This window comes from Dermacentor silvarum, chromosome 4, assembly GCF_013339745.2.
Source record: "Dermacentor silvarum isolate Dsil-2018 chromosome 4, BIME_Dsil_1.4, whole genome shotgun sequence".
In the NCBI taxonomy this organism is placed as follows: Eukaryota; Metazoa; Arthropoda; class Arachnida; order Ixodida; family Ixodidae; genus Dermacentor; species Dermacentor silvarum.
The window spans coordinates 62632008-62646042 of record NC_051157.2 but is presented as its reverse complement, the minus strand read 5'-3'; the positions used below and the strand labels follow the sequence as shown (position 1 = coordinate 62646042).

The following is a 14035-nucleotide window of genomic DNA, read 5'->3' as shown; positions in this document are numbered from 1 at the left end:
CAAACTCACGTCTCTGTTCGTCAATTGAACGAGCGCTCGCTTGAGGAAACGGTTTCTGGTGATACATTGAAGTTATTAGAAATGAATCTTTTCTATGCCTTTTTACGCATACCACGAAACCTCACCACAACATCCAAACTTCCCTTCCCCATGAAACTCAATTTTTATTCTCTACTAGTCCGTGTGGGTTGTAAGCTGTAGCTACAACATGGTACCTGAAGAATACAAGGTACATAAGCGAATTGAAGGGCATCCGGCGCCTGAGAAGATTCAGCCTGCAAGATGCCAGGCGTGCTTGTTGAAGTTATCAAAAGGAGGACCACAGAGACGAAGAGCATGGTACGTGCTTGATGGATACAATCGATCCTAAGTGTGGATTTAATAAAAGTTGCACCGAAAGAAGAGCGGCGTATAGCTTGGAGACAACCCTTGACCTTCGCATGGAGGCTCATTAGGTGCTAATTCCGAGTGGCCAAGTTGAATGAACACTAGGGTACACGTGTCTATCACCAGCTGACGACACCTTAGGCGTAAAACGTGCTCCTTTCTTCTGCGGGGGATCTTTCTGTCTGCATCAGCAGAGAAACTCGCAGAGGGCAAAGGAGGCGACTGGTGACGGTGGGGGAGGCTCGGACACACGCCCTTGAACCCCAGCGCCTTGCTGCGGTAGCGAAGCCGGCCCGGCCCGTTGCCACATACCGATGGGGGGACACCGCCGATCGCGTTGTTGCGTCGAACCGCCGCCGCGAGTCGCCACCATCGCCGGGAGCGCGCAGTGCGCATGCTCGCGGCGACAGGGAGCGCCGTCGTGCCACACTCCCCCCACCACTTCCCCTCGCGCACATCGGGGCGTTGCGGATCAATAGGGGTGTCCCCTCTCTCCCTTAGCTCGCGCGCGCGCCGCAGTGCCCGGCGGCCGCAGCAGGCAAAACGGCAGGCCAACATGGCGGCGGCCCAAGGAGGCTCCCTTGCGCGCCGGGGGATACGGTCGAGCAGCCTATAGCGTGCAGCAGGCCCCGGCGAGCGGCCGGCTACGCGCGGCCCCGCTCCGTGGTGTTGCCCGCGTGCTCCGAGCCGGCGGCCGGATACTCCGGGGCATGTGCCATGTCGACGGGTTCCAACCGAGAGCCCGCAGGAGCCGCTCAGCCGCAGCCAGGCTCGGCAGCGGTCGACTCGCACCACTTCCAGTACGTCGGACCCTACCGGCTAGAGAAGACGCTCGGCAAGGGACAAACCGGTGAGCCTCGGCCGCGCACGGCATTCCAGCCCTCATCCCGAGTCTGGTTGTTGCTTGGAAGTGCTTGCAAGTGACATTCGTTTGAGTCTCGAACAAGAGCCGAAGCCTCTGGTCAACCCGATTGCACGTTCAGAGCGAGGCAGATGGGTCTCCGCACGGAGCTCGTCCCAGAAGGCGCCACGCGGTGGCAGCCGACACGCAGTGCCGGTCGGACGGCTCGTGCTTTCGCGATGTCATCCTCGTACAAGGCTGCGTTTGTACGGGGCTTCGTGCCTCTGAATTGTTCCCCGTATTTATATGTATTCTTTCGATGATAGATTTCCCTATATGTCGTCCAACAGTCATCGACTGTTCTGACTCGTGAAAAATACGGTCGTATGGAAGTCATGGCGCGTCGATTGATCAGCACCATTTATCCCAATCACTGGCTCATGGTGGCTCGATTTATCTAAGCAGGCCCAACGTTCACGCGGTGGCGTATTAATGAACCGGGCATATTGCATTAGTATAATTTGCTCAGTCATTCTGTTTTGTGTGTGTGTAAATTTGCGACGTAACGTTTTGCTGCAACAGCCTGTAGTGCAGCAGCGCTGCCATACATATGTGTGCATCCTCTCGCATTTTTTTTTTTCACGTGGTCATCGGGAAAGTCTGGAGTCACTTAATGTACCCGTAGACTTCTTCAGTTTAGGCCTCCCTTGCAATGGCCTCGACCAATTATTACCATAACCGCATTACATTCACGACAATGATGAAATACAAGTGTACTATTAATGAGATCTCTTTCAGTGAAATGCCTCGGGTTGGCTTCATTCGCTCTACCTAAAGAGAAGGTGGGAGGGAGAATTATTTTCTCAAGGCCTGTTCTTATATTTAGGATATAGTAAACCCCTACGACAACCATACTTTATTACTTAACTTGTCTCCCCGTACATTCCTTTTCGTTTCCATTTCAACGCGTCCTATATTGCACTCAATATGCTACAGTTCTTGCAAGTTGCCTGGTTTCAAAACAATTGATTTCAGTTTTATTGATTCTCTTCGACTTCCGGTGTTTGACTGGAAGCGTACTTCCGAATCCTAGAGACAAAACTTGTCAATTGCAGCAACTAATGGGAGCACGTATGTCGAATATTGAGCTTCTGAATATTCATGATAAATTTATTCATGGACCTTGTGGAATAGCCGAAACGTACTATTCAGGCACTGTTTCATAGTAGGCTGTACATCGTTGCTAGTGTTAGTAAATTTACTGGGTAGTAGCTTTTTTTTTCTCTCTTTCGTTTCTGTATTTTTTTTTTTTTTGTAACTTTCGAGCCCTTTTGTATCCACGGTAAAGGTCGTTTGCGTTTCTATCGCAGTGCATTTAGTAGACGGTCGGCGCTTAAAATTAACCGATATATATGCCAAACTGTTATAGTCGTGTTATTGCGTTAAGCTCCTACAAACACGACTGACAACTAACTTTTGAAGCCACACATGGTTTATACAGTTGCTTACGTTTGGATGGTGCCAACTGCTCTACCACAAAAACATTTTTTTTTACCTCAAGATAACTTTCGGCAAAGGCAGTTTCCATGGTAGGTTCATAGTGTTTGCATGTCCCCTGTTCGTAAAGCGTTGTTATTCCCTTGATCACTTCACTTAGTCGCAGGTATGGCAGTCCTACAGTTTATAACTTTTTGAGGACAGTGACGCATTTTTGCGGCTACGCGGTCTGTCGTTGATTGCTCTTTCAAGATGTCTGGTTGGGTGCTGCAACAGTCATTCTTCGTAGTTCTTTTTTTTTTGGTAGCTTTTTATTCGCCTTCAAGTTCATTCCGTTCGTGCATTTGAGCTTCTTATTTTTTTCTAGCTTTTTAAAGGCAGTGAAGGTAACTTCAATCGCTTTCTACAAGTGTTCTCCTGTAAAGCTTGCTTCACCTTCAAAAGCATCAACACGAGGCAAAACCGCCTCTAACGAGCAAACATTGTACGAATGAGGGCGCAGTGCGAAAAGAAAGTGCTAATGTTTCCTTGTGTGTGCATGTGCAGTTTAATGCATCACTCGAAAATATAATTCTTAAATACATTCAACGAGAGGTAGTCATGCAAGTTTTTTTTTTCTTGCGACTAAAGCGTGATTGCTGCAACGCTTAGTACTTCAGAAATTTGTTGTGTTGCTTTGAAATTTCACCCGCTGGAAATGATTTCATTCATGACATGCCCCTTAAGTTATGCTACACTCCGAAAATGTTTTAACTGGAAAACATGGTACCTGAACAAGGATGCAAAGGTAATTTTAATCCAAATATACATTCCTTTTATTCACCTCCATTGGTTTAACGGAAACAGCTGTAAACTTCATGTTGTTTAGACGTGACCGGACAATATAGTGATATTGTAAATAGATGATGATTTGTTTTACATAACATAATTCAGTGTGTTGGTATGGGTGTTAGGCCCGGTATAGTAATAAAAACCACATACAAATGCCATAAACGCTTGCGTTCGCACAACCGTCGTCGTTTTAGGCACACGCAATGTTTGCGATAAAAAACGGTTTACTACAAAAAAAAAAAAAAAAAAAAGATGGTCGCAGCAATCAAGATATAGCAGCGGTTCAAATATCCTCTGAAAAAGCGCTGAAGTTTCTAGCTGAAATCAATCGTTTCCTGGGAACCAAAACACACCTGAGCTTGATATCATTCCATATGGAAACAAGTATTCGCTTTGACAAATGCATGAATAGAATGAACTCACCTACACAGAAACTTCTTTTACAGTAAAAGAAATGAATACAAGCAAAAACCACGCTAGTTTAAGGTGGATCTAACACTTCAAAATTCGGCTTCGTGGGAAGACCTGTCTTATTTTTCTTCATTTTTCTAAAATAAGTTTTTGTTTACTTCATTTGGAAAATCACCCCGATATTTAACTGTCGCGAAGTTGTAGATACAAATTTCTCAGCAATATTTGAAAATAAATTCATGAATTTTATGTGCTAAAACCATGATCTGAATATGAGTCACGTCATACTAGGGTACTCTGGATTAATTTTGACCACCGCGGGATCTTTAACCTGCACCTACATCTAAGTACACGAGTATTTTTTTTTCCATTTCGCCACTATCGAAATGCGTACGTCAGGCCGGGGTCGAACCCGCAACCTCATTTCAGCAATATTTGCTTTGTACCTTAAGGATTCACTATGTCCTCGGGTATTTGGCGAGTGAGTGTTGAGTGATTGAGCCTTCACCCTACTTGAAAATCGAGTAATTTAAATAATTATAATAACAAACAGCAATGCAGACTGCTTCGGCACCGTCAGTTTGCAAGTTTACTGGGCAACTTGCTGCATGGACGTAGCTTGCAAAGGACGTAGTGCGAAACAGAAACGGGAAAGAAAAAGGTCAGAGCCCTCTACCAAAGAGGTTGCGTCCAATACATTTCTTTCGTTACATTATTTCAGCAATATATTTAAGAATAACTTTTGCCGGGCTTTGCATTCTGCTGGGATCGAACTTCTTCAAGATTGCAGTTTCCAATTTAGACTTTTCGGGACATCCTGAGAATCCGACGGTAGCTAAACAGTCTAAAGCATTCTATATAATATAGTGCGCATACGTGCGCAACACCAAATACACAAAACCAAGAGCCCGTTATCAGGTCTTTCGACATCCACCCTGAAACGAGGACGTCCGCGACTCCTCCGGTTTTCGGCGTCTTGCGAAATAGGTCGCGCACGGGTGACTGGGCGAACCGCGCGGTATGTGAAATAAGAAAGGAAGAAGACGAGTAGCGAGGACATTCTTCATTCATTCAGCGTCGCACCAGGCACGAAGTACGACTCAAGTTTGCAGTTAATGGTGAGCTAAAAAAAAGTAAATGAAGGAAGGAAAGATAAACTGAGACGCATATCCGCGGAGGCTCCTGCACTTAAGCTTAGCGTTTTGCGAATTTCGGCTCGCCGGCATCGAGAAGCGACCATTTGACGACGCGCGTGGCGAGCAGCAATGAGAAGCGAACGTGCAAAAGAACGCTCGAGACGACACCAACGACGCCAATTTAATTTCGCGAGCCGTAATTTCGGCCCTCATGTGCGCCACCCACCGCGGAAAAAAAAAATAAAGAAAAGCCGCCTCGGCTGCAGCTGGTACAGTGCCAGTATATACGAGACGGGCCGCCTCGCCTAGCTCTGCGGCGCTGCTTGAGATCGTTATGCCGAGCCTCGCCTTCACCCCCTGCTAGCTCTCACGCCGGATTCTCTGTTAGTCTTCGCTTCTGTCGACGCCACTGCGACGACGCCACCGAGAGCGCGCGCGCGCGCGCGTTGTCCGACGACGCCGGCAACGTTCGACGTGCAGTGGCGCTGCTCGTCGAGCCTTTTTCTTTTTATTTATTTTTATTATTGTTTTGTTGCCTTTCGCGTTTTCTGACCGGTCCTTGTTTGCTTTTGTGTTTCGCTCTGTTTTGTTAGCTTTGCGCGGCGACACGTTTCCTGGCAACTGGATAGGCACGTACGTCGATTGAGAGAGGCAGCTAGCCGGCTGGGGCAAAGCTCGCAGTAAAAGGCCCGGTGGTGGCCACCCGCGTAAAGGGAAGATCTGTAGAGAGCGGTTTGGCTGTCGAATGCAGGTGCGTGCGTGAGCTGGTATTCCTTCGTCGGATGAGACGAAGAGCAGGACTTATGGCTTTGTGTGGGGGTTATCGTCGTGGCCTCCTTAAAGATGCAACAGATATAAAAGAAAAGGCGAAGTGCTCTCGGGCTATAATAATAAAAAATAAATAAATGGTGGTTTGTTGTGCGAGCGTTGAGAAGCTCCTTTTAATGTAGCGGCTTTTCTTCTCTCGTTCTTTGCCGTTCGTGCCATATCATTGCCAGCGAACAAAGCACGCGAAACAAGTTCACTTACTCTAATGCACGTGTTAGCGCAAATATTGCAGTTCTGCAAGTTTTTACATTCCCGCCATCGATCGAATGTCTTAAGTGTCCTCTTTGTAACCAGTGCCGACTACAGACCGATGATTTATTTTTATGCCAGTATGATTGCTTACGAGTCAACTAATCACCATTTTATTCGCTCTTCATGGCCTCAAGCACAGTGCCATTACCTCCCTCCCGGGGCTTCTCCCTGTTTCCCTCACATATGTTTGAATGTTTCAAAGGCGTTAAGGATACATCACTTACTTGTTGTTATTTCTGTGAACGACACCTGCAAGCCACAAAGTTACTCATACGAATGATATAAATATCCTTGTCAATGCCGAGCAGAGCTTTAAATTCATAAGGAAATATTGGCCCGCGGTTTCCAAATAATATATAAATGTACCAAACCAGAAAAGGTCAAAAGAACGATGTAACAAGCTATTTGATGATAATCTCCATTCATTGCTCACCCAAAAGCAGTACGCATAATTAAGAGTTACATTAAACGAACAGTAAAATGAGCTACTTCATAATTTTTTTGAACAGTTTAGAAGCGTTTTTCCCAGACGCGTAAGGTAATGTTTTCCGATGCACCCTCTTCCGGGAAAATGAGGTCCCGAAGGCAAATTTAGGCCGACACATAAATTACGGCCAATACCACACTAACCTGTTTCAAGCAAAAATTACCCTATTCAAAAGCAATGGAGCGCAATACGCTAACGCACCCTCCTCTGCGTGTCCACGTTGGTACATTCACGGAGGAGTCAACATGGCACCCGCATGACCGCGACCCCACGGGGAGGCCGTGGACTCTGGCGGCTGCAGTGTTTCTTTTATGCAGATTGGATTCACGCTTGCCGCGCGGTCAAACTTTCCATTCTCGCTTCACGTTGCGATGGACGCGCGAGCGCACCCGGGGGCTTTTTGCTCGCTCGGCGGAGCGGCGCACCTCGGCGCATAAAACATTCACAAAAGTGGAGAGTAATGCCTCCATCGCACATCCTCTGAATACAGGCCCTTCGTCACTTTTGCTTCATTTTCACTTTGTTCGTCGTCGGCTGCCACGTTTCTCGGAAACGCAACAAAGAGAGAGAGAGAGAGAGAGAGAGAAAACAGAAAAAGAGAAAAGGAAGATATAACGGGGATGCGACTAGTGCCGGAAAATTCGCAGGTGCGGGATGGCTTTGGAAGGAATAAAACATTGCCCCTTTTTCTTTCCCGCTTTATTTCTTTACTGAGCGCTAAGTATACGTGGAATGCTCACTTCCTGCTCCTGTGCTTACTCTTGCCGGGTCGCTGCGTTGGCTGTCTCTCCGTACGGGGATGCTTCCCGTAAATATCCCCGAAGGTAAAAAAACTTTCTTCTGCGCGTTGATGCCGACGTGGGCACCCGTCCTTGGAGACGGGAATTTCGCGCTACGCGATTAGGTCTCGCGACTTGGCTTCGGCACAAACGGCCGTAAATTGATAGGAGTTCGTGCCTTACATTTTCACGTCGGGAGTGATTCGTTTTCGCCCATTCACGGGCTCTATTTGCTGCCGGTGAGACCTTAGACTGAATGAATTTGTGAGGAGCCATCCAAGGGGGAAATTGACGTCCTGTACGCCGAAAGTCGAGAATTAGACAATTAGGTAGCACTAATCCGCTTGCGTAAACTTGTTTCCCATATGGCTGCAAGTTGGCGATGGATGCTTTAAATTATATGTATATACGTTTTTTTATTTATTGATTTAAAGATGGACATTTCAAGCATAACATTCACTTTGCAATATCCTCTGGAACGAAGACAAACATTTATAGTGTTCATGTAGGCGTACCTACTGACGCCGTCAAAGCCCCCATATTGTTGTGCAGCAAGCACGGTGCCTCAACGTCCTCCTCGCCCGCCGCTTACGGTAGGCACCCTACGGCGAAGATCTACGCATTATCTTGATTCGCTTATCTCCAGAAGCACAGTGGAAGCTGTGAATAAGACAAGAATATGGCGTACATGACGTCACATGACGTCACATGAATGCCTCTTATAAGTAAGATGGAGTCACCGCCGGTTTACTATTTCCAAACTCTCCAGTTGGACCAAATATAGCACTACCTGCCTATACTTTAATAAATTAAAGGTAGTTTGTGAGAATTTTTTGATGGCTTACTCTTTTACAAGTAGTATCTTTCTGAAATCCATGTAAAGTAAGAATTTACAAGATGAACGTAACTTAACCAACATTTTATTTCTAGTAACATTTACAAACTGTAAAAGCTAATAAGCTGTTGGGCTATAAGAGACGCCGCAGTGGAGGACTCCGAATAAATTTCGAGCCGTCTGGGGTTTATATAAGCACATGCACCCAAAGCCTGGTGCATTTTTTTCATTCCGCCTACATGAGAACATGGCCGCCATGGCTGGGAGTCGAACCAGCGACCTCGTGCTTAGCAGCAGAAAGCCATAGCCACTGAGCCAACATGTCGGGCCAGGAAAATGTGAGAAATACAGCCTGACAGAGTACATCGGCAAGCATTTTTTTCATTTCATGATGGACCTTACGAGATTAAACATTGAAAAGCAGGAAGTTATGCGTATGTATGAGTGGAAGACATGATTAGAAGTGCGAAGGAACGACAAGCTTTAGTTTGAAAAAACTTAGGACTGCTTTTACATAAAAGCTTTTAGCAGTGGTGCATAAAATTAATTAGTATCAGTAGTAAAGACGTCTTGATGCGGAGGTGACCATGAGGTCTCCTCTCAACAGCAATTAAAATAATGTATTCAATTATTCTTGTAACAAGTCTTTGGCGTAATGTTCTCGTGGTCAATAGAAGCCAAACATAACCAAGCCCCTTATTCTGAATTTGCATAAGTTTACTACAAAGAAAAAAAATAATCTCGACTAGGATACTTCAAAAAGAAATTCGTGGTTTACGAAAGAAATAGTTAACCTGTCAATGAAATTATTACTGCTAAGTAGCGCTCCGCGTAATTAGCAAAGGCTGGCTAAGTGAAATTAGTCAGCGCTATTCAGCAAATGCTAATCTTATTGCCTTGATTTTGTCGGTTATTCTGCCAGCTCGCAGGATTCTCGTCACACTGTAGAAAACAAGAAGTAATGTAGCAGCTTGCGCCATTACTTAACTTGTGGAGCTCAGTGTCTACGCATCTTCGTGGTGTCGATATATCTGTTGAGTTTTCCAGAATGTAATTTGGTAAATGAGATTTGACACGCTACTTACTAATGACCTTGAATCGCTACATTGGGCGAATAAGGTCGAAACGAAAGGAACGTTATTTCTGTCACATCTTCTTAGAGCCATTGCACGGAGAGATGCTCATTTGCGCTGATTACGATGTTTTATAACGTATTGCTGCCCATACGATGTATAGAAATCATTTTTAAATAGGATGCCCTAAATTTTGTGTATAGACGTTGTCACGCGAAATATGAAAGGGTTATCCCTGGTAGCGAGATATGTTAGAGCTGAAACTGTTGTTACTAATTATAATAGCAAATTCTACGCTTCATTAGTAAAGATTATTATGGTAATGTGTGTGCTCAGACAACGAAAGACTACTGGCAATGAAATTTTATGAGGGGCAGTAGCAGGAGTCATAATAACAAAATTAACCCGAAGTGGCTAGGTGAATGAAACAAAAAATAGTGTGTGAAACTTTCTACAACACAGCGTTTTATTTTCCAATCAATCAATCAATCAATCGATACTTATGTCTCGTATGAGTACACGCAGCAAACTCGCTAGGGCCGCCTTTCTGTATTCTTTTCAACATCACTGCTAAATATTGGGATAACAAATGCTAGATATACCCTTTGTCAGAAACATTCTAGGACTGTATCTTTTATTTTCCTTTTCTATGACATTCTAAATGAAGCAATGGGTGTTATTTGGTCACTTTGTATGTTCTCCTTCTTTCTGGCGTTTTACGTGCCAAAACCAGTTCTGATTATGAGGCACGCCGTAGTGGAGGGCTCCGGATTAATTTTGACCACCTGGGGTTCTTTAACGTGCACTACAACGCATTTCGCCTCCATCGAAATGCGGCCGCCGGGGCCGGGATTCGATCCCGCGACCTCGCGCTCAGCAGCGCAACCCCTTAGCTGACTGAGCCACCCCGGCGGGTTTGTATGTTCTCAGTATAGACATAAATTTGGAAGGTTTTCCACGTAAGCTCACTAGGCGGCAGAGCTTTGTTTAGCAACCCATTGTTCAGCTTGTTGACGCATTTAGTTGGACGTTACGAGATTTCACATGATGGACACAAATCGCGAGCAGAGAGTTAAAATTAACTTCTGCGTTGGGCTAGGGAATACCTCTGGTGTGACATGGAGCATGATTCAGGAAGTATATGGTGACGAAGCATCAGCGCGAAGTGGTGTCCTTGAATGACACCAAAGATTTCGGGAGAGCAGAGATTCGGTGCTATAATTTATCTCAGTGTCGGCTGCCCATCAACATCACTTACCGCTGCTTATGTGGAACGTGTGAGGCGGTAACAGCATGAAAATGGCCGTGTTACTAAAGGTACAATATCAGAAGATCAGAAATTGAACATGGATGTCTGTCACCAGATCTTACGCAACGATTTAGGGAAGCGGAAACAGAATGAAAAAAAAAAGAAGGTCCCTCACACTCACAGACGAACAGAAAGAAACCGGATGAAAGTTGTCGCTGAACTTTTTCGAAAGGGTCAGATGTGATACGACATTTGTGTCAAGCATTATGTAAAAAAGATGAAAGTTGGCGCTACCGGTATGACCCCCAAATGAAGCGGTCAAGTGCCGAATGGGCAGGTGATGTGAAGTTCACTTCGCTATATGGAAGTAAAGCGACAACCACCGCAAATAAAAACAACGTTCATCGCAATTTTTAATGCAAGAGGCTTCGTACGCCTTGAACATGCCTGAAAGACAAACAATAAGCCAAAACATCTGTATTGACGGGCTAAAAGGTTTGCGCCTAGCGATTCGGCCACGCCCACCTTTGTCGCTATCTGGATGGTGGTTCTTGTTGCATGACAACGTGAGGCCCCGCACTGCTGTATAAGTCCAGGAATATCTAGCCAAATACTATATTTTGGCTCTACTAGATTCCCCATATTCATTGGACGTGTCGCCGTGCGATTTCTTTCTGTTCCCCCACGTGAAATCGGCACTGAAATGGAAACGCCAGGAATCTATGGCAGCTATTCGAACTGCTGTGACTAATGTGCTGAAGAGCATCCCGGATGAAGCTTTCGCTGCTTGCTGCTATGACCTCCAGAAACTGTGGAAGCTGCATGTAGATAATCTAGGGGAATACTTTTACAAGTCATTAGTTTGCAATTTTAATAAATTATTTTTACGAGCTCAGTCCTGGAACTGTTCTGATGTTCACGTTTAGAAAGCACATACTTTACAGAACGATTGAGGTTAACAAAGCGTAAGAAAAAAATCATACTGTAATATACCAGATTTTATAATTGAGCTATGAAGGAGCGTCAGTGCAAGCCTCCTGCAAGCGCGTTCTTATGTTACTTTTTCAATGTCGCACTCTGATGCAGGTCGAAATGTTTTCTTCTTTTCTTTTTGTTTTCATGTTTTTATGAGTAAGTTCGTGCAAGGCGGTCATGCATGATTTGGCTGTCGTGGCGCTCGCGGTACTCATTCATGAGTGACTATGTTTTTTTCTTTATTTTCGCTCTCGTGAATGGTCCGGCTAATGAGGTCTGCTCAGCCGTACAAAATAAATCCGTGACGGTAGTTGTCATATAAAACACAGATTTAGCGCACATCGTGGCGCCATTAAAAACATGAGACGTAACAATGGGCGAAACCTCAGGAAAGAGCGAACAGGTGTGTTTCACAGCTTTTGGAAGCCCTGCGGCTTAATTAGTTGATTTCCTTTGAAAATAGTGGCAAACCGAGTATTTCTTGTTGGGCTAGTTTGTGAAGCCTAACTTTTAAAAACGTGACGCACTGTGAAAACTTTACACAGAGAACAGACAACATGAACGCGTCTTGTCTGCCCATTTTTTTGTGCACGTGTAAGTCGATTTGCGGCCCCTTCTGAAAGCTGTCCCAAGATTAATTTGGAAGGCTCTGTACTACACTTTCCACGAACGACGGGTGCCTGCCCTCTTGTAGATCACAACAGTTATTCATACGATAACCAACGCTGCTGCAACATGCAGGGATTCGTTTATGCAGCCAACGTCGTGCAATTGCTTCCAGAACGATGCGTGTCAGGCAAAATATAGCTCGAGCACGTGGTAAGGACTGAGAGAGACTTTATCACCCTTTTTGTTATTCTTATTTTGCACCTCATATCTGTCGAGAGCTAAGAAAGAAGAAAAAAAAGTGCGGCTTACATTTTCAGCGCAGGTTCATTCAAAGAGAAGCGATGAAAAATCGGACACTTCGATTAGTTTCTTTTTATTCTCAGTCCCATTCCTGAGTACTTTCCGGTGTTTTCGCCAAGTAAAGCGCCCAGGTAGGATTTCGGCAGGGTGAAAATCCGTCAAGAATTGGACTGAGCTCAGATTTCATTTTTAAAAGTCGCTTAAGTTTTCTTGCCAAAGATTATCCTTAAAGATGATCTTATAAAGTAAGGACCCTAGTGGCATAGAAAGACAGGTTATAAGAATTTTGCGTAAGCCAAACATGAAAGAAGGTACACTTAAATTTTCGAGAACCGAGTAGTGATGTGTAATATTTTTTATTGACATGATAGAAGGAGATGTCGGCGCACAAATCCGGCGCCAGCTACTTCTCTCTTGAACAAGTGGAAGAGTTACGGAACTAGTTTTGCAATATTTTGCACATAGCTTTGTAGGGAGAAACGGCAGTACAGTTAATGTACACACGACGAGGTTTACACATATAGCAGTAAGGTAAGATACCTCGCCATACCTTATATCGTCGTTTTGTTTTGGAACTACTAAGAATCACGGGAACATTGCCCAGCGTAGAAGTCCCAGTGTCGTGATATTGAACCCAGCCCAAGTTTAAAAATGACGTAGAGCCGCTGTCAGACCTAAAACGAACAATCAAGGTACGTTCCTAGCGGTTTAATTCTAACAAACGCAGGCTGTGGGGAGAAAACATGGGAGACCTTGAAGAAAAGACTCATCAAGGTAAAATTGTCAAATCATCCAACGAGAAATATCGAGCACCATCCGCACGAGGCATCGACAGACCTTTAAGGTGTGCTCGGGTTAAGTAGGATGGAGGCTATCTGTAAAAACTTATACTTGATTACTCTCAATGCTACTCTTGGTAGTTTGCTAGAACTGAAAAAAAAAAAACTTCTTGCTTCAGTACGTCTGTAGCAGGCCGGAAAGAAGATTCCTCCTTATTTGAAGTGAGCATGTACGCTTAGTATAACACTATGCATGTAGGCGTGTATGCAGTGTGTACGCACGTAGGCCTGGCCCATTATTTTGATAGGATTCCTTTTCCTTTAATTTTATTCTGTGAATATACTACGCACCGCCGAGTGGAAAATCCCGCCGATAGCGCAGAACTGGCTTGATGTGATGCAATGACGACAATGATGACAGGCAAACGGAAAATTAGATTAAATTGTACTAAATTAAAATGAAGAATTAAATTAAAAATAAATTAAAAATGAAGAGTCGCCACATATGCTACCCCTGTATGCCCTATTAGCGTGGCAGAAAAGGATGAACCTGATTCACAGTTTCCTGTCGAGCAATGTTGCTCGCTCATAACGTAGCACGAGTCTGTAGCTCTCAACGAAGGCTATTTTCCACAGATGTCTTGCCAGCAACAGTAGGAAAACCTGGGTGAGATGGTGAATGTTCCTATTTGACAAACAACAACGTTAACTAGGCGGAGACGAAGAAAACATGATCACTACACAAGCTCACACTCTCAACTGAAAG

General features: G+C 44.8%; 1 protein-coding gene across 1 annotated transcript in view; it reads left to right on the top strand.

Moving 5' to 3' along the window:
* Nucleotides 1-937: 937 nt before the first annotated feature.
* LOC119450128 (serine/threonine-protein kinase BRSK2-like) overlaps nt 938-14035 on the top strand; it is a 122701-nt gene continuing 109603 nt past the window's right edge. The window contains exon 1 of the mRNA XM_037713494.2: nt 938-1237. Within this exon, the coding sequence (XP_037569422.1) occupies nt 1105-1237 (133 nt within the window). The 5' untranslated portion in view covers nt 938-1104. The remainder of the gene's footprint in view (nt 1238-14035) is intronic.